This window comes from Orbicella franksi, chromosome 9 (assembly GCF_964199315.1).
Source record: "Orbicella franksi chromosome 9, jaOrbFran1.1, whole genome shotgun sequence".
Lineage (NCBI taxonomy): Eukaryota > Metazoa > Cnidaria > Anthozoa > Scleractinia > Merulinidae > Orbicella > Orbicella franksi.
In genome coordinates, this window is record NC_138153.1 from 21963065 (window position 1) to 21984562 (window position 21498).

Here is a 21498-nt window from a genome sequence, read left to right on the forward strand (position 1 = left end):
GGCGACTTGGTTACAAGCATCACTATCAGTTTCAGATTGTCAGACCTAAGAAAGTATAAATGCAGCCAAATATCTTGTAGACGCTAGTGAATTATTTAAAACTGAAGGCATAAAAGTGCAAAATGCATGGGTAGATGGCATAACTTCGCAACCCATGAAGAGTGGGGCGAGTTTGTTCAAAACCCTAACACATCCAGTGCTGATGTGCAAACTAATGAAATCTTCACAAATTGTCAAAAGAATATTTGCACTGCTGATGTTCATAATCCAGACAGAGAAAAAGACACTAAAAGGATTACCAGTGTTTCCTGTCAAAATGTTATATAAATATTAGATGAAGACCTTATTTCTATAAACATGCTCAACTAATGGCTGCTTATTAAGATGATGCACTTTTCAACTTAACAGCTTACAAATGCAACACTTCTTAGTTCCAAAAGAGGCAAAGGACAGCACTTCATAGAATAATTACCACATACCATGAGGTAGCTCGAAGGAGCTTTTGATTATATCGAAGCTATGGGGCTGAAAAATGGATGTCAACGATTTACCCAGATACGATGGTGATAGTGATTTATCGGTGGATAGCGTTATCAAACAAACGGGGCCATGATCGCCTAATTCTTGAAGTAAAAAACATCCCGCTGGTTTCACTTCTGGTAGTGTCACGCTGTCGCTTTCAGTAAATATCAATGTAAATATCGTTACAAATCATAAAAGTATTTGTACCCCTAAGCTGCAAATGAAAACGAGGTCAATCGGAAGCAAAGACCCTAATTGAAGTGATTAAAATGCCAGTATTTGCATTCTTCCAATATCTAGTCTCCTATGGGAGCGTTGCGTGACGAGCCTAAACAACGGCCGCGAATTAATGTCCGACATTTCGACCATTTGATGTTGATCAAAATGTATATTATACTGTTTTCACTCATAGTTTCATATTCAAACTGCGAAGAAAATGACACTTGTTTCCTAGGTAATGATGCATTAGCAACAGCAAGTGTCAGACAACATTTAATAGTTTTATATTTTTTCTAAATGATTTTCTTTGATTTACCTGATCGTTGCCGATGGCTGATACAAGACGCTCAGTCCTCGCCCTTCGCTCACTGCGCTTCTCGTTATTGCATCGTCTTCGGGTACCTTTAATACTTAAGTTCGAATGCTGTCCATAGCGATCACCTTTGTCCTCCGGATTGCTAAGCTTTTCTGCCATACCTTCCATCCTTTGCTTTCCAACGTCCGAAGTCGTGAAAGTGAAGTATGATCATCGCAGTAAATTTTCCAATTTAAGCAACTGGAAAGAAGAAGCCTGAAAAAAATCAGGGCTTCAACGGGATTCGAACCCGTGACCTCCGCGATACCGGTGCGATGCTCTACCAACTGAGCTATGAAGCCACACATTGGGAGCGAGGTCAATTAATTGAGTTCATATCTTCCCGTGAGTGAAATGATGTGAAGTATATATGAAATAATTCATATTTGAACTGCGGTAGTAGATGAAAGTGAAGTATGATCATCGCAGTAAATTTTCCAATTTAAGCAACTGGAAAGAAGAAGCCTGAAAAAAAATCAGGGCTTCAACGGGATTCGAACCCGTGACCTCCGCGATACCGGTGCGATGCTCTACCAACTGAGCTATGAAGCCACACATTGGGAGCGAGGTCAATTAATTGAGTTCATATCTTCCCGTGAGTGAAATGATGTGAAGTATATATGAATCCCGTTGAATCCCGTTCGAATCCCGTTGAAGCCCTGATTTTTTTCAGGCTTCTTCTTTCCAGTTGCTTAAATTGGAAAATTTACTGCGATGATCATACTTCACTTTCATCTACTACCGCAGTTCAAATATGAATTATTTCATATATACTTCACATCATTTCACTCACGGGAAGATATGAACTCAATTAATTGACCTCGCTCCCAATGTGTGGCTTCATAGCTCAGTTGGTAGAGCATCGCACCGGTATCGCGGAGGTCACGGGTTCGAATCCCGTTGAAGCCCTGATTTTTTTCAGGCTTCTTCTTTCCAGTTGCTTAAATTGGAAAATTTACTGCGATGATCATACTTCACTTTCATCTACTACCGCAGTTCAAATATGAATTATTTCATATATACTTCACGTCCGAAGTCTTCTCAGCGCTCTATTTATATACTAGGGTATCTAAAAGATAATAATGCTGCGCCACATTCTATTGATAGTGACATATTTTACGCAGTGATTCATCTACAACTTCATGCATGATGACACATGGATGGCGAGGACGCGTCCATCGCGATGTGTGAAAATGCTAAAGCTTTAGCTTAAATTCATGTTTGGATGAAAAGGAATAGATCGCAGCATATATGAAATTAGCGTGTTCTACGATTTTCGTTTGTTTTACTTATTCTGCAAGCTTTAGGAGCGACGATTTCTCTTCATTTAAGAATTCGGTCAAGTAGGCGAGACTGCTAAGAAATGACATACTAAGTTTAAAATTAAGATGTCACAATCGTCCAGATTTACAAACTGTCACATACTGCATGCATTAAGAACAAAAGCAAGAGTTGTGAAAGCAGGCACAATCTCCTTCACATCGTTTTACAGGTAAATCAGAGCAAAACACAACCACTAATCTTTCTCACTGGAATCCACGCGAAAAGGCGTCCTCCTGTAGTTCGTGGCGCAACGCACTCTGGTAAAAAGTGGCGCAGTGCACTCTGGTTAAATGCGATGCATTCTGGTAAAAAGTGATGAATTCGAGAATTTGGATACCCTTTTATATATTCTTCTTAAATTCTGTTTATGTTGTTGCTCGCTCGCTACGCTCGCTCCGCAGTAATTAATGCTTTATTGTTGTGATATATTAACTTGATTGTTGTGTCATAGTTTAAACTTTAACATGCAAGCCGATACTATCAAACGTGGGCGCAGAATTCGTCTTGTTAGCCTTCTAAATGGATAGGGAAATTGACTACCTTTTAAAATTAGCTGACTTGGACAATTTCACAGACAATTTCAAACAAATAGGTGTTGCAAAGGTTGGACATTTTCTGGACGTTGATGACGAAACTCTTGAGCAAGACATTGGACTAAACAAGATACAAATTCGCCGTCTCAGGCGTTTCTTCGCTCAGATACAAGCTGAATCAAAGCAAAGAGATTCGAACAGTGAAGGTATTATAAAGTCATAATTTATTAGCTGGTTATTTTGAAGGTCTCTAAATAAATAGCCATGAACTATTTAAACGTAACGCAACATGGTGCATCGTAACGCAATACTTCATACCATGACAGTGCTTTTCAGGCTTATAGCAAACATTTCTAATGTGATTGATAGGTGTAACGCCCGCCAGTGCTCCTAAGAAGCGCAAGCAGGCGATTTTGTCATTTGGACGCTCTGGGCAGTTACAAGTCCTGAGGAACACAGCATCACCAGAAAAGGAGATCCCACCACCACCAGAAATTCCATTTTTTTATTCTGGTCCCCCCCTTTGTGCCTGTCAATTACGCCTGATCCCTCCTTCCGTTTCTCAGAAAACCATGTGATCCTCCCCAAAATCCTCAGCCCCCCCTCAGGCGATAAATAACGACCGGTCCCTAATAGTCCTCTAGTAGCGTAGCCAATCAAAATGCAGGATTTGCATTAGTCCACTGGTTGGGTGATACTAACAACAATTTCAAAAACGAGAATGGGAGGTTCACGCAAGCTTCGAGCCAAGTAACTTTGAAATATAACTACATCTGCCTGTTCATTACAATTTAAATTCGTCATAAATTGGGCGCTTATGTGGCTCTTTAAATGACCTTCAGTCATTCTCTATAATTAACATGCCATTACTTGCATCAAATTCGGGATTCTTATTTTCATTTAACATATTTTAGTTTTCCACTTTTATTTTTTATTTATTATTATCTTGTAAACGATTTGATTTTTTTGGAATTTGTATTCTTTAAAACTTTTTTTTTTCTGTGATCCGATCCGTGATCCGGTCCGTGATCCGGTCCGTCATCCCGTCCGTGATCCGGTCCGGTCCGGTCCGGTCCGGTCCGGTCCTGGTTTTGCATTTGTCGACGCCGGTAAAATTACGACTTTTTGTTGTTACTGAAATTCTCGAACTGGAAGTTATCAGCCGTGACCTAAAACCTTGTGGAATGTTCTATTCCCCATGTTACATTCGAATTCAAAAACCTTGCAACAACGCTATTTAATTATTTAGAGAAGTTTCTGCAAATTCCGGGTGTATTTGTATGAAAGCGCGACTTTTGTCCGTAAGAGAGTAATGAAAAATGTAATGAGTGCTGTAATCCGAGAAGTTAATTAAACCAGTTTGTTACTTGATTAAAAGTATAACAAAAACAGCGGTGATAAACATTTTAGAAACATGTTGTTCTCAATCGGTAGAACGGTCAATATCTAAAGGAGTCGTCACACAGAGCAATTGATTTTACCTTTTAATCTCATGTTGGAATGAACCGCAAGGTCTCACAAATTTCAACATATCATCCTTTCTTTCTTAATTCACGTGTCAAGATGCGCCCACGATACAACAAGGCGGTAAATTCGTCAAAATCACCGGGGCAACGAGTTAATCATTAAGTGGCTAAATTATTACAATTTTTCGATTCTTAACACATGTCTTTTATGGACTTGACGTTCCGTATGCTAGTCACATACTTTTTCAAAACTATAACCGTTAAAATTTTTCGAAAAGCTATTTATACTGTATGAATGGGGGTCTGGAACCTAGACAGAAATTTAAGACGTTTCAAACGGAAACTGTCTGTAAAGTAAAATAGTGAAAGCTTTCCTAATAAAATAAAAGCTTTTCACTGCTGACATTGACATTCAATGCTGGCTCCAACTCCAGAATAAACAAGGTCTCCTTAACCTTACAATGGTAGTTTTGCCGGACGCCAAAATGTCAAAATGGTCCAATTTGATGTTAATTGTAACCAGTTGTTTTAACGTGAGCAGCAATAGCAGAAGAGTGATCACGTTTCGAAAGGGCCTTGAAATGATTTTTACTTTTGGAAAACGAAACGGAGACTTCACGACCGGAAAACGGAACATTTCAACGCCCTTTCAAAACGTGATCACTCTTCCGCTTTTACTTTATTAGGAAAGCTTTCACTGTGTCACTTTATAGACAGTTTCCGTTTGAAATAGCTTAAAAATTGCTACTGCAGATGTTTTCTGTCTAGGTTCCAGACCCCCATTTATACAGTATAAAAAGTTTTTCAAAAAATTTTAACGGTCATACTTTTGAAAGTGTATGTTGACTAGCATACGAAACGTAAAGTTCATAAAATGCTTGTCTTTAACATGCTTATCACCGTTTGTCTCAGTTGTATTTTTAATCACGCTGCGATGGCCGAAGACCAAGAGTTTATATGATACAGTTTGTAACTGTTACCGACGATCCTGAGTTCTGTATGGGAACAACCCTGCTCTGCATTAACACTCCTCACATCCTCCTTCCCTTCGGCAGCATTTTGTACCATTTAGGTAAACTAGTTGGTCAATATCTCAGTCAGCTTTGTTAGTATAATACTTACGCTACTACGTTCGTGCTATATTACTCTTCCACTTTGTATTGTATGGTACCGGTTCTGTCATCAGTATTCCCATGGCAAGGTCAAGGGTACACGAAAAAATAGGTTCGACAATTGAACTATTACAATGTAGTACTGTGGCATATTTCGGAACTAAAAAATTGAAGGAATGTAGGCTTGGAAGTTTGGTTTATCGCCTCAGTGTCCAATTTTACCAGGGCCGAGTATTGTTTTGTGTCATTTCTACCTCCAGAAGGGTTTCCTTTGACCGTTAAACGAAGGAAACGCAGCCGCGCAAATTCTGCGATTATATGCTAACTCTCATCTGGGATGTGCAGCGGAGTCTTTCGAGGTCTGGAAAAGTGAGGAAACAGTCTCGACGGAACTTACTAGATAAATGAAAAAATACAACTTTGGTACCCCAAGTAAGATCAGATATGACAAGACTTTTAGAAGGTTTACACCACTGGAATTCAAGATAAAAAGAGTTCTACAGCGGGATAGTATGGCTGCATATTTGGGCTTGTCAAATTACTACCATAAAATACTCTATCATGTGTCTCCATTTTATACTCGTAAAACAACCTTTATTAGTATTCAGTATGAAAAGAAGAGGTTGCCTATTTACCGAGTTAGGATTTCGAGTTGGATTTCGAGTTGGATTTTCGAGTTGGATTTTCGAGTTGGATTTTCGAGTTAAATTTTCGAGTTAGATTTTTTGGCGGGATTTTTTTGGCGGGATTTCCAATAAATTTTTTGTGGTTTGATGATTTAAATGGCTGATAGGCCAAACACGACTCCTATTGGTCAAGATAGAGCTAGCGAATGGCATAATGTACTTTTCGATCCTTATTTGTTTGAAGCTCGACCTCGTTATTTTTTGTTTTTTTAACGGCAGTTTTTCTAGATTTCTAGGCACTCGATGGCTAATCAGTGACATCAGTGTAAAATGGCGTTGACAAGCCTACACGTCTCCTACGGTTAGTGACATTTGTACATTTGTCGTTCTCTGTTCGGTCGATCGACCTTTTTGTTGCTTCACTCGTGTTTATGAAGGGCACTTCATGTTATGTTGTAAGGAGGAATTTTAAGTAGAGTTGAGCCGTAAGACCGTGCTATAGCAAAAGTTTTAGAGGTCATAGGTCCGCATAATTTCCGCTCTTATCTGCATGTCGCTTCGTCGAGTTTGACACCCCTGTAATTTGCCATGTGTTTATGCCTTTTTTCAGGCTCATTTATATTGCAAGATATGTTTTTAAGTCTCCAAGTGTTTGCTTTCGAGGGACGAAATATGAATTTTGCTTACTTGCATTCTATATTGTGACGCCGGGCCGGCTGTAATTAAAACTGTTTGCAAGTATGGTGGGTAGATTGTTATCACGGATATTGTATTATTTGTCCTCGTACATTTTTCTTCTGAGACGCCGTAGCTTTACTTCGAGCTTATGTTTCTCGAGCTCGATGTATAGGTTTATTATTCCTTTTGGTCGTTCTGGCACCACGTGATTCAAATGTAGCTGTTTACGCGCAATAAAAAGGCAAAACACTTACCCCACCCCTACAGGAATTCTTTTGTTGGCTGTATTGGACTGGAAATCTACGAGACGGTTTACGGACAAACACGCCGATTCGTTGCAGCTGGATTACTAGTAAAAAAAACCCCGCCTCCTTACTCGAAAATCCATCTCGAAATCCTAACTCGAAAATCCAACTCGAAATCCTAACTCGAAAATCCAACTCGAAATTCTCACTCGAAAATCCAACTCGAAATCCTAACTCGAAAATCCAACTCGAAATCCTAACTCGAAAATCCAACTCGAAATCCTAACTCGAAAATCCAACTCGAAATCCTAACTCGAAAATCCAACTCGAAATCCTAACTCGAAAATCCAACTCGAAATCCTAACTCGAAAATCTAACTCGAAATCCTAACTCGAAAATCCAACTCGAAATCCTAACTCGAAAATCCAACTCGAAATCCAACTCGAAATCCTAACTCGGAAGTTAGTTTGTCTAAAAAGAACACCAAAACGGCTAATGGACAAACAACTTTTTCACACACTTTACAAAATGAGACAAGAAATATATTTATATATATTTCTTGTCTCATGTATTTCCAAATCGTTTCTTATAAGACTATTAAAAATGTCTATTATAAGATTTTATTACTATCCAACGTTTACATTACACTCAAAACGAATAAGGACTATGGAAAACCTGTTAATCTGGACACAACTGGAGTTATTTGAGTACAAATATCGTGAAATATTTGTACTCGTTTCACTGCTTACCTGTACTGCACTAAGTGTTGTTTGTCGAATCACTTTAGCTTTTGAAGGAACTCAGAAATGCTCTTGGCTTGTGGTATAGGAATATATAAGAGCACCTTTCATTTATCGCCCCGAAGCTCTTGTTCAGCCTAAATGGCACGCATAGAACACATTGATAACAATGGGGTGACAGGCCTACACAACTCCTATCCACGTGTAATAGCCGCTTTGAGAGTTTTGCTCGAACTAGTATATCTTTGAGGATCTGCCCCTTATGTATTGTACGATAGGGGGATCTTTGAATATTTCGCTAAGCAATAATCCTGTTTTTAGGAGGACATTTCACAAGAGTAGAGCCTTTAGAGGTCATAGGTCTGCGTAGTTTCCGCTGTTATTCGCGTGTAATTTGTTGAGTTTGACACCTCTGTTTTTGGCCACGTGCTACTTTTTTGGCTCATTTGATTGCAAGATATGTTTTAAGCTCTCTAAATATTAGCTCTGGAGGAACAAAGTTTGAAATATTCCGTGAGCATGTTGGTTACTTGCATTTTGTATTATTACGCCGGGCCCGGCTGTTTGATTTACTGTTGCAAGTTATGCTGCTTGTTATCACGGGTGTCATATTTATCTTTGTCCGGCTTCGCCAGAGATAGCTGTAGCTTTCCTTGTTGAAAGCTATGAGTCTGTCTTAGAGAGAAGCTCTGAATTTAGGAGTTCTTCCTGTGATTGTTCATCCAGCTCCACGTTGTGGTTGTCATTGCTTTTATTTGCGATGTTGTCAGGTTTTCTTGAGACTGTTAATAGTCCCTCTTTTGTTAGGAGGCTCGTAACCTTGTAGATCAGGCAAGACCGCGGTTTCGATCCTTCTGGATCTCATCAGTTGCTGATAACAGGGAGTGGTAGAGACCAATGCTCGGTAACACTCCGCACCTGGCATATTTTTTTGGTATTATATACTCGTAAGGCGGATCGAGAATTCTTGATTGTGATTGGTAGTTTTGCCACCAGCATGTGAGTCCAGGGGGTACATTAGCTACACTAAAAACAAAGGATAAACATACGAAATGCGTATTAACAGTCTCAAGAAAACCTGACAACATCGCAAATAAAAGCAATGACAACTACAACGTGGAGCTGGATGAACAATCACAGGAAGAACTCCTTAATTCAGAGCTTTTGCCTGAACAAAACCACACAATATCATAAACAACACGCAAAACAGTCCACAGACTTGCGCGTGAACATCTACATTTGCAACTCCAGAACGAACAAACTGGAAGGACAAAAAGCTCGATGAAATTGATGCAAGAAGCATAAGAACGTCTCTCTAAGACAGACTCAGCTTTCAACAAGGAAAGCTACAGCTATCTCTGGCGAAGCCGGACAAAGATAAATATGACACCCGTGATAACAAGCAGCATAACTTGCAACAGTAAATCAAACAGCCGGGCCCGGCGTAATAATACAAAATGCAAGTAACCAACATGCTCACGGAATATTTCAAACTTTGTTCCTCCAGAGCTAATATTTAGAGAGCTTAAAACATATCTTGCAATCAAATGAGCCAAAAAAAGTAGCACGTGGCCAAAAACAGAGGTGTCGAACTCAACAAATTACACGCGAATAACAGCGGAAACTACGCAGACCTATGACCTCTAAAGGCTCTACTCTGGTGAAATGTCCTCCTAAAAACAGGATTATTGCTTAGCGAAATATTCAAAGATCCCCCTATCGTACAATACATAAGGGGCAGGTCCTCAAAGATATACTAGTTCGAGCAAAACTCTCAAAGCGGCTATTACACGTGGATAGGAGTTGTGTAGGCCTGTCACCCCATTGTTATCCTTATTCCAAGAGAATATATTCTGGATTATTCCAGAATAGCCATTTCGACCGTATGCCAATAAAAAGATTACGTTTCAGAAACAATCGATCCAATTCCTGAATTCTTTGGCTTTTTTGCCGTTTTCGTATCCGAGTGGTGTGATTTAGTTAACGGGGTACCGGATTATTTTCATCATGAGAATCTCGCGAGTTTCAAGACACCTGTCGCCATGGTCATAGGGTAGTGATCCGCTCTCGTTTCCTCGCAGCAATCATCTCCAATCCAGAATACAGCCGGAACTCTTTGCTCCAGGCTGATTTGAGTCGAAAGTGACCGGGAGCAACGAGAGCAATGTATCTGCACGCCGCATTCAGTTCACACTTGTCTCTTTGTCTTTATTTATACTTTGGAATTACTTCTTCATTTGCTTGTACAATGAAGTGATAAGAAGTGTCTCAGAGAGACTACCAGAGAGTTTAATCAATCGTCTGGGCTTATGGAGAACCTTCAACAGACGCTAGACGAACTATATAATGAGACAGATGTCTATCGATTGCCCAACCCTCGCTAACAACTCAGGATTTTCGTGCTACGTTCAAAGCTTGTTTTCACAACCAGCGGCCACCATTTCTATTTGTTGCTTTGCCCAAGAATGCGACGCGAAGACTTCATTATTCCAGATGATTTCATACATTCTTCTTCCTTGAGCAAAATGCTGGGAAAACATTACTCGTATCCCGGAGTTGGATGAGCGACTCCATTCAACGGAAATTTGGGGTTATCCCATTTACTGTCATTGCGGTAAACAGTCAATCGAACGCCTACTAAATGTTTGAGAGATGCAGACTTCAATAGTACCTATACTTTTTTTCTCATGGATGACGTAGTCTTCCATGAGCTTAGAAGGCAGTCCAATGGCACTCACTCACTTCATTCTGATTAGTACGCCTTGGCGCCAGATTAGGTGAGGCTGGTCGAGGCATGGTTCGTATTTAGGTCAGTCGAGCCAAAATTCCCAAGGTACGACCAAACAAAGTTTACCAAGCGGGCGGATCAGGTCTGTACCATAATTCGTCCGATAATCTGGCTATAACAGATCAGTGAGTTGGTACTACAGGAAAGTAGGACAGTAAACTAGGCTTCTGATAAACTAATTGTAATTTTGGGTACAGTAAAATGAGAAATCATCGCAATAATTTACTAGCAGTTGTTGAAATTTCTGACCCGTACAAATTCCATTTAGATGTTTGTATCTACTCATCTGTTTATATTATAATAACAATATTTTGTCCTAGTTATAAAATATATACTCCATCATAAGGTAGATACGAGTGAATCTTCATGGTCCATTTCACTTTTGGTTCAATCAAGACACTAGTCAATTACGAAGAAAGTTACGATCAGCAGATCAACTGAAATCCAAAGAAATCAACACCAAGACATTTGCTGCACGCCTGGTTTATGTCTTCTTCATAAGCAAGGAAAGCCAGAAGTCACTAGTCTTGCTTTGGAGTAAGATTGTTTACTTCAGGCTGTAAATACTCATTAATCATTCTGTTAACAATGGCTTGAAGAGTTTCGTGAGCAGCTAGAATGTCCACACTGAAAAAAGAAAGCAAAGAAATTCATTGCATTGCAAGCGGGCCGACCCTTCTTATTCAGATGGCTTCATTGTCCCCCCAATAAAACATTAATCAATCATTTCAAGTGCATAACACAACTTTATTATATGGCTTTGGCTTGTGGCCGATATAACGCGCGCTCTGATTGGCTAAGAGCGAGATCTGAGCGGTCATTATGCAGCCGTAATGCCCACGGGCCGATTACAGATTATGCAAATTAGGGAGAGCCCGGTTCTGAAAATTCAAGCGCATTTATAAGCGATGAAAGCCGATTAAAATCAGTACGAGAATGTAAGTAGCTAAAAGTTTAGAGATATTTCTTTAATAAAATTTATAGAGATGACTTACTAGCCGGTAACCTTGGCGGGCACTAGTGAAAAACAATCAAAGTTTGCCGAGTCTTAAGTAAAGCTAAAATCGCTAAGTAAAAAACACCATCGGCAGATCTGTCATGCATCCTGAGCAGAACACCACGAAGAAACTTGTTAGTTATCATCTTAGTCACAGCAATTACCGAAGTATTGAACTCCGTCAAAGTTCTCATCAAATAGATTCCCTCGCTTTGACACAAGCAAGTGTAAATCAGCTTCCAGGATCATCAGATGTAAACAATCGGGCGGTTTCTGTCGGTAGCAGTGTTTCTGATAACTGCAGACGTTCACAAGGCTTGAAAAGTTCATCCATAAATCCCAGAATGAAGAAGGCGAAGATATGTTGTCGAAAGCGAATGCGAAGATCGAGTTAAGCTTATTTTGAGCAGTGCATTCTGAAGCATTAGTATTTTCTTTCACCGAAAGACGGTTGGTTTGGACAATTTTGAAGCACTTGCTGTCTTTTCTATATGCGTTGACGTTTCGCCACAAGAGTCGGAAAAACTCCCCCATCAACTTGTGGTACCATGATACTAAAATACGTTTTTGAGGCTGTGACAGTCACTTCTCCCGTAAAGAAATGAGTGTTTTTAACGGAATACGTAATACAGTGGCGAAGTTCACTGACTGTGTAGTTTTGCCCTAGGTTTGAGACGATGAATGAACCGGTAAACGCGCGCATCGCCGGATGTAAATTGACGACTTCCGCTCGAATGATTTTTTTCTTTACTGATGAGCCATATAATAAACAACTTAATAACCTCGACCGTTCGGTCGTTACGGGAAAATTTCAAACCTCGGCCTACCGTATTGACCTCGCTATCGCTCGGTCAATACGGCAAGGCCTCAGTTTGAGACTTTCCCGTAACGACCTCACTCTCGGTTATTAAGTAGTTATTCTTGCCACTTTTTCAAGAAAACACATTTTCCATTGTCGCAAATGCCTTGCGGCGGAACTCATCCAAACGAGTTCGAACGTTCAGGTACAAGGTTCACCCTAACTCTATATAGGCAGCTAGAAACTACGAGGTTTTACGTACAGAAGTGCACTTGCTGATTTTTTGCAGGGTAAAAGTAATTATTCACAACTTCGGGTTCACCAGAACTCAACACCACAACTGTTTTTTTGGTGTGCTATTTGACTTTGAATGTCTTAATCAAGACGATGCGATACGATACTTTATTTAACGTGGGGTTTACGCTTAGCTAATCAGCTAGTCAACAGGTAATACACGGCCCTAGTATATTCTAAAAATTAAACTAAAAATGTACAATAACTGATTGTATAACACTATAAACACAGAGAACTAAAAATTACAATAAATTCCGATATCAGTCAAACTTAAGCGATCGAATTTTGTTGTTCACTTCATTGCTGCCTACTTTAGTTCCAATATCATTATTCGTAGGTGGGGGATTGACTAGATACCGGCAAATTTGTTACTACTTTTGCGCGCTCGCCGGCTCCCAAAGCTTCGCCGGCGAGTCGGGCAAAACGGCTCAAAATTTGCCAGTATCTATTCAGTCCCCAACCTACTCACACGCCCCGGCAAAACTCATTTTAACATTTACGGTTACCTATTATAACTAAAGGAATGGAAAGGCAGCGGCTTCACGAAGTGGTCCATAACATTTTGTACTAACAAATTCCAGAAAAAGTGAAGCAGTGGTTACTGAAACCCCTTAGACCTTCTAAAGGAGGCAAACCAATTGCGCCTCCAAGGAGGGAGAAAGAAACAAGAAGGCAAGTGCTTCTTAAAGAGTTTGACCCCTATCCGCCTCATGGATATCAAACAGTCACTAAACACAAGAATGAGCTCCTTAGGCTGTATGACGCGCTTGAGGGCGAGGAAGAGGGGCGGCGTTTCATGAGACTGATTTTTAGTAGGAGATTGGGACAAAACCTTACGCCTTCTATTATAGGTTAATTGAGAGAAAGGGTGAATAGGGCTTTTTATCTAAGGTACTTCTACTCATACGTAATTGTGAACAACGAAGACGGAAGGAGAGTGATTTTCTATAAACAGAAACGAGGTTCTTGTTGGATAAACAGCCTTGCTGTGGCAGGAAGATGGTTGAATCAACAAAAGAATGAACGGACAACTCTTCACAACATCGAGAGGCCCAACACGAAGTGGACTTTTGTAAGGTTCTTTAACGTTAAAATAAAAGTGGTGCTTGACAGGCAGCCGCTGTTAGGCACGGGGCCGTTGCCAGACTGGCTGCGCAACCTTGCGCGCGGGCGTGTATAAAAAATGGTTTCACTGGATACCTTTAATGACAAATTGTGTCTCTGGTACTGCATTGCTGTTGATCAGGGGGCACGTCCTGATCGGAGTACACAGGCTGCGAGAGAGTTCGCAAAGAGTTTCTTAAACCGCAGAACAACACCAAACGACATTCCAAGAACGTCACTTGATGAATTGGATAAGGTCGAGAAGCAACTAAATCAGGGAAAACAGCTATCAGATTGTCTTGGCATCAGACTCTATGAGCCCGAGTGCCAGGAAAACGGTGAAACTCTATGGCACTTCGGAAAGAATTTAACTGACAAGCTGAAGAAAATACTGACGATTGGGATTTATGATGGACACGCATTTTTGATCAAAGACATCAAGAAGCTAGCAAAACTTTACGCGTGCATTGATTGTTGAGCGCGCTTCACACAAGCTTGTCACCTTCAAAGACACACTGAAACCTGTGCACAAGGAAAATTATTATTGATTGCCCAAACGAGTGGGTCAAAGCGCTGCAGACAGCTTGTGAGAGAGCTTTCTACGGCAAAGCTCAAGCTTCCGTATCATCGATCTGCTGGCTTGAGTGCACAAGCAAGCTGTTGGGAAAGCACATCCATCATGCTTTATGCAGCCACAGCGGTGAGTTGTGGATTGTTGGAGCACCGGTGGATGGCTATGACCCGACATCAAGGACCGTGTCCCAATACCACGGCTGCCACTGGCATGGGTGTCTTCAGTGTTTTCCAAATGCCCCAGGCACAATTATCAGCCACGGTCAAACTTGAGAAAAACTATTTCTTGCAACAGCGGAACGCGCAAGAGCTCTCCGCTTAGCCGGCTACTGCATCATCGAGAAATGGGAGTGCGAAGACCAAAAAAACTCAAGATGTTCTGCCACAACAGGAAACGCGAACTAAACCGCATGCCATCTTCTATGATTTTGAATCCTACCATGACAAAACAAAGAAAAAGGAGGTCACAGCAGCGCTCACGTATGAAAACGCCTATGTCCCGATTTCGGTGAGCATTAGCGACACGCTTGACCGTGCGCCCAGGCATATCTGTGACCCCAACCTAAAAGAGCTGATCCGGAAGTTCATGGAAGAGTTGGAGAGGCGTGGGAAAAACATTCGGACCTTGGTCAGAGCGGAGTTCATGCCAGAAGATATTGGTCTGTTTCTGGGGAAGCAGCAGAGAGTAGTTGTGGAATGGTGTGACCAGGTGCCTATTCTCGATTTCAACTGTGGGCATTATGACCTGAATCTGATCAAAGAACATTTCGCAGGGCTGTTGGCCGACACTATGGCCAAAGTCCACGTGGGGAAAAAGGCGAACATGACGATGTTCATCAAGACAAACGGCTTCCGCTTCATTGACATTATCAACTATCTAGGCCGAGGCACCAGCTACGAAAAGTGGGTGAAAGCGTACGGCTGTTCTGTCCAGAAATCGTGGCTTCCTTATGAGTGGTTTGATATCGCAGAAAAGCTGAATTATTGAGGGGTGCCAGATTACCCAGCATGGTATTCACTTTTAAAGGGTGGATATGTCCTCAGTCTTTCAGAATTCCAAGAGCGCAAGGAAATCTTCAAAGAAAAGGGGGTGCAAACATTCACGGACTGGCTGTGCTACTACGTTCTTGATGTTGTGCCAGGGTTAGAAGCCTTGGAAAAGATGAGGGCCTTCTACACCAACAAAGGCACTGACATCTTGAAAGATGCGGTCAGTCTCCCTGGGTGAGCTTGCATTATCTCCTATGAGGCACAATAGAGCGACGCGCCGAGCTTCATAGCCCTTGCAAAGAGGCTTACACAATGTTGAAAGAAGCTGTTGTGGGCGGGCAAAACCTGGTGTTCAAACGCTATCACAAAGCTGGTGTGACGTGTATAAGACCGAACTGGTTCAAAACCCCCGAGAGTTTGTAAGCGAATTATCGGCTACAATGCCAACGCTCTCTATCTGTCAACAATGTTGAGAGACATGCCTTGCGGGAAGGAAGGGTCATGCACTAATGAAATGCAGCAGGCGCGGCGACCATGTTTACAGAATGTCTAAAAGCTGGAACTTGGTTCGGATTTGCAGAAGTAGACATTGAAATTCCTAAACCTCTGTGGCCGAAGTTTGAAGAAGTGCGGCCATTCTTCTTCACCAAACAGATCCTAGGTGAAGTTGTGCCACAACACATGAAGGATCACCTGCAGCACACTGGCAGAAAAAGAGGTCACGGGAAAAAGCTGATAGGGGCATTTTCAGCACAAAAGCTGTTGCTGTATGCTCCACTATTGCGTTGGTATGTGGAACATGGTGCAGTCATCAAAGCTGTGCATTGCACGATCGACTATCAGGCCATGAAGATCTTCACATGGTTTGTGGAGCAGGTGACAGAGGCTCAGCGCAGCAGGGATGTGGACAAGAGCAAAGCCCTGCTTTCTGAGGTGTTCAAACTGCTGGGAAACAGCGATTACGGTAAACTCACTGAAGCACTAGAGCGCCAAACGTGTGTGATCTACACAAAGGATGAGAAGGTGGTGGACAGAGCATACTTCAGCAATCTGGACAAGTTCGGGCAAGCCTACGAGCTTGAAAGCAGGAAGCGGCAAATCACAATCAATCGGCCATTCCAGATCAGAATTGCTGTGTATCAGCTGGCAAAGCAGAGAATGCTTGAGATCTACTATGACTTCCTGGATCGGTATCTTGATCGCCGCGACTTTGAGCTGATTCAGATGGACACAGACAGCAACTACATTGCCATCTCTGCTGATTGACTTAAGGACATCGTTCACCTAGACTTGAGTGCAGACCTCGAGGCAAAAAAGAAGCAGTGGCTTGCATGGGACAAGTGGAGTGGGCATACCCCGGGGCTGTCCAAACTGGAATGTGAAGGCAGCAGGATGATTGGGCCATGTTCGAAGTGCTACTATGTTGATGAACAAGACAGCAAAAAAAGAAGTTCAGCATGAAGGGCATGTTGACAGAATAACATCACCTGGCAGCACCGACAGAGCAGAAGACAGAGGATTTCGTATGGTTAACAGTCAGATGGCCACTTATGAGCAGCAGAAGCTGGGGCTGAGCACCTATTATGACAAATGCTGGGTGCTGCCGGATGGGATTCACACTGAGCCGATCAAGTTTCACATGACATGAGCGGGCGGCAGCTGTGTATTTGGCGGGACAACCAACAGCTCCCTGTGGACAAACCCCCATTTTGGGCCATCGTGCAAAAAGGAAGGAACAGGCTCGTATGGTTTGGTCACAGCTCTTTCAAGCTTGAAGACTTTCAAAGCCCAGATTGGATCTGTAGCCCTTTTAGTCCCACCTTCGAGCTCACCAGGCTGGTAGAGAAAGCAAACATTCCATTGGAGGGGAGCTATTTTTCGTTCACACCAACATGTCTTGAGTAAGGAGTAGAAGGTTTTGCCACAACACCTTTCGTTTTGATTGTGACAGCAGGTTTTTTGCCAGTTAGGTGAGTGACCTCATTTTTCAGAGTGCTAACGATGTCGGGAAGCCTTTTGACCCATGCAGTCAACTGCTGGCCAGAAGGCAGGAGCATTTCTACGACATACTGATGTCCGAACAAGCGCTCAGCGAGCGTGCAGTTAAACCACTCAACAATACCTTGATCTTTGTGAATTTCGGTGCACTCATGGTGAATGGTTGTTTTGTGGTTTTCCAATTCTTTGGTCACACTTCAAAAAAACTCGTGGCCAGGGTCAACCTGCAGCAGTGGAGGCCACGTCAAAGGGCTGTGCTTGTAAATCGCCTGAAAAGCCTTCGCAACTTCAGCAGTCTTTCAAGGTCAGAGGCTCAGCTTCTTTGTAATGGCTGGCGACGTCAACAACGGTCAGCGCGTATTTGTAAATTTGGCGGCTGTGGGGAAGCTTGTCGTGTGGCAGAAAAAGAAGGTCCGTTTGGTGGACCACGTTTTGCGATGATACCTTGAATTTTGGATGAGGAACGTAGCGTGGTGCAGGGAGATCGATCTGCCAGAGAGCTTGTTTGATAAGCCACTGCTTGACAGTTTATTCAGGGACTTTTGCAGCTTCTGCTAATTTTTTGATGGCAGAGATGCCTTTTCAGTAGCCCTTAGGACTGTAGTAGACTTTGGTGAGCTTGGTGTCCATTATTTTACACCCGCGAAAGTTCAAAGAAAACGGAAAGCGGCATAGCCAAGAGTGAGTGCGCTGCTGCCCACAAAAAGCAGCTCGCCTTGTTTCTGTAGCTCACTTGGCTCTTAGAAGTCAAAGAACTGGGGTTCTTTGGGAGGCATAATTTGTTGGTCTGGGTGTGCCTGGTTGTAGAGTTTGAATGCATAATTGGTGTTCGTGAAGTTCTGCTTTGCCTGTTCTTTGATTTTCCTGTTGGTGTTGATCCAATCAAGAAGCTTGGGGCGGTCACGTGTGTGTTTGGCCATAGCGGCCTGATAAGCTTCAAGAGCTTTGTCATGCCGCATTTTCTCTTCTAATGCAGCCTTTCCGCTGTTGCCGGACAAAATATTTAGCAAGAAAGTTGCCGCTGGTGAAAGCCGCGCTGTTAAGAACTGCACCTCTGATCATCATTGCAATGCTGGCCATCATATAGCAATATGCTTATTTTTTTCAATTTGGTGGAAGAATCTTTTCTTCAAGATACTATTTCAGTGTGATGCAGCCAGCCATGACAGCTGTGAACTTTGCATACTTCATGGCGTTGTTGCTGGGGTCAGGGGTGAAGTTCTCTTTCACCACCTTTTTTGCAATCCAGCCGATGCTGGTAGTCAAGCCAGTAAGAGTGGCAGCATCCACGATCGTTTTCACAAACTTGTCGTCAGACATGGTTTCTTTGAAGAAGACATGTAAGTCGCATTTTTTATTTTTAAAACAAAAACTTCGTCACTGGCATGCCCAACAAGTCTTACATAAGTGCCCTTCTTCTTTTAAATCAGACTCGTCATCTGAGTAATATTCAAAACAATCCTCACATATTCGTCTTTCTTCTGACAAGTTGAACAGCGCAGAAATGAGATGGTGAACCGTTTTGAAAACCTTTTTGTTGAAGTTGATCCAAAGCAGCCCTATTACAAAAATGGGAGCAGTGCTGATGAAAACTTTTAGAATGTCAACTTTTGTTACCATATCAGATATAATAATGAAGGAGAAATGTTTAATTATTTTTTTCAATCCATACAGTGGACGCCTTTTTTAGGCTGCGGTAGACTCCTCGAGGGCTTTGTTGTTGGTGATGGTGGCGGAGTCTGTGGTGTCCTCTTGGTGAAAACTTGCTTGATCCCTTCGCGTTTGTGGCAGATTCCAATCATTGAAACCAAAATGCTGAAAACACTAAGCCTTGGCTGGTGGTGTGAACATTTCTTGTGTCTTCACCGACAGAATTTGAGGGCGTGTTTGTTTGACGAAGAGGGGCTGACTTGAAGAGCTGGGAGCTTCTTTTGCCTTGTTATTTGAAATAATGACAGCAGCTTCAGATGCGGCTTCTTTCTGCACCTCGCGAGCCAGTCTCATTCTTTCGGCGATGGCCTTTCCCGCAGCCACTCGTTGTGGGTTTTTTGCTGGTTTAGTGGTTGGAAGTTTTGAAGTCACTTGTTGACTCGAAGAGTTGGCTTGCGTGTCTGTGGAATCTGCCATTGCTATATTCAGGGAATGCCGGGCAGATGAGCATGATGTTATCAAACTTGCCACAGAAGGGGCCACAGAGCTGGTTCACAAGAAACTGACTTTCAACAGGTTGGGGAAGATGTATTTTTCTGAATCCCTTGTGCCTGTGGCATACGGCTCTATGGACAGGAGGAGGATGCCTTTCATTGACCTTTTTTGGGTGTTGACTTTGATGTTCAGCCTTGTGTCAGTGCCTTTCACAACCGGGACCACTTTATGACAAAACACATGATCATAAGCAAACTCCTTGCCACTGGAGTAAACGCTGTGCACCTCATCTACGAGTGTCTTGCTTTGGATCACTTCGTATTCGAGCTGTATTTGTATTTGTGGGGTCAGAGCCTTTGACCACTCGTGAAGCTGGGACAAGACTGAATTCAAAAACGAGGTCATTGCAAAGGGCCTGGGGATAGAAAACACCGTGGTCAGTCAGGATATCATGGTCTAGCCTGATGCAATATTTGGTTCTGTAAACTTTGTTCAGTTTGTTTTCAGCGGCGATGCCCGAGGTTTTCTTGTCCCCCGAGTTTGAATGGATCTTGCATAAATCCTCGCTCTGTATTCCCTCAGGCACCATGTTGTCTCGCTTTTCCCCTAGAAGGAAAAGGTCCTCAAAGGTTTTGTAGATTTCGTAATCAACCGTTTCTTGAAGGATAGTGCCCCCAAACTTCACAAACAACTTGTAAACAAGCGCACGCGTGACGTTCTGAACAAGAAAGTTGTTGGTGTGTCCTCCAGAAAAGTCAATGTCAAAGCGAAGCACCAGCGTGCCAGGCACAAGAACCTCGTTCTTGTTCAGCTTAGGCACAGAAACATTCAGCCTCTTACCAGGGTTGGCTTCAGTGCAGTCAAAGGCCTTCATGCCTTTGGCCTTCATGGCATGTAATGTCTTTTCGTTGGGCGTTGGGCGAAGGTTCTCTGGCACGGACATCTCTTCTTCAACGAATATATACACAGCTGTAAATACTTTTCTAATTAAAAAACAAAATTAAAATAAATATTGTAATGGTGGAAGGTGGTGGCGATTTTGATTACCAAGATGATGGCCTTGATTGGAACCTTGACCACGACAACGGCGATGACGAACAAGAGGTCAACACAACCAGGCCCTTTCAACCGGGTGCGGCGTCCACCCCTTACCACAGTGGTAAAGAAATACAAATGCAAACAAGGCAGCATGAGCAGACTCGGCTGCCTGAAACTTCTTATGAAGAAACCCCTTTGCTTACCGAATTCAAACATCAGGAAGACAAACCAGCCATGCTTGAAAGGGCCAAAGAATTTATCAGAAGGTTCCCGAGAGTGAACTTCAAGAAATTATGGCCAATTAGTTTCAGCAAGAAAGGTGCCAAAATTTTCAAGCTGATGGAAAGGGCCCTCAAAAGTTTCACAGACAAATTTTCAAGCCCTCTTGGCCCATGGGCTGAAGAAATTATAGATGACGACCATGATACCATCCGAGAAGAACGCCAAAGATTGCTAGAAGCTGAAAACCCATTAAAACAGACAGAGGCCCTTGCTGCAGAAAGAAAAAAAACTCTCAAGAGATGCAAGAGCTTAGAAAACGAATCGATAGAACTCAAGCCCGGATTGATGCCCTTCAAGAGGAACAAGGCACCAAAGTTGAAAGTGAAGCAGAACTTTTCAGTCTAAACCAGGGAAAAAGAATTTACAAACCGACTTTGAAAATGCAAAAAAGGAAGTGGCATAAAAAAAACAAACAAACAAAAAAAACAGGCATAAATCAAAGAAAAAGTGCAAGCAAAGGTCGACAGACTCAGAGCAAGCATCACTGCAAAAGAAAGTGAAAGAAATGCCATGGAAGAAAGGCTAAACAGCACAAACCCGTTAGATGACCCGAAAGAGTCAGAAAGCAAGCTGCAGCGCCAAAATGAGGAAGATCAGGCGATCATCCAAGATGAGAATGCCACGCCCTCAGAAAAAGAAGCGGCAGAGGCCAGAGTGGTAGAAAGAAACCA

At 42.3% G+C, this 21498-nt stretch overlaps 2 protein-coding genes across 4 annotated transcripts in view; one reads left to right on the forward strand and one right to left on the reverse strand.

The window, feature by feature from the left end:
• The window catches only part of LOC145498013 (uncharacterized), a 66962-nt gene that overhangs the window by 3130 nt on the left and 42334 nt on the right, over positions 1 to 21498 (forward strand). The window contains exons 2-3 of one of the 3 annotated variants that reach the window (XM_081477885.1): positions 3012 to 3158; positions 3322 to 7590. The exons of 1 other annotated variant lie outside the window; for it this stretch is intronic. In XM_081477885.1, the coding sequence (XP_081334011.1) occupies positions 3012 to 3158; positions 3322 to 3530 (356 nt within the window). In that variant the 3' untranslated portion in view covers positions 3531 to 7590. Of the gene's footprint in view, positions 1 to 3011; positions 3159 to 3321; positions 7591 to 21498 lie in introns of those variants that run through there. One more of the 3 variants, XM_081477887.1, reaches the window with a different exon arrangement.
• The window catches only part of LOC145497922 (phosphopentomutase-like), a 102204-nt gene continuing 88437 nt past the window's right edge, over positions 7732 to 21498 (reverse strand). Inside the window, exon 19 of the mRNA XM_081477799.1 lies at positions 7732 to 11234. Coding sequence (XP_081333925.1) covers positions 11129 to 11234 — 106 coding nt within the window. The 3' untranslated portion in view covers positions 7732 to 11128. The remainder of the gene's footprint in view (positions 11235 to 21498) is intronic.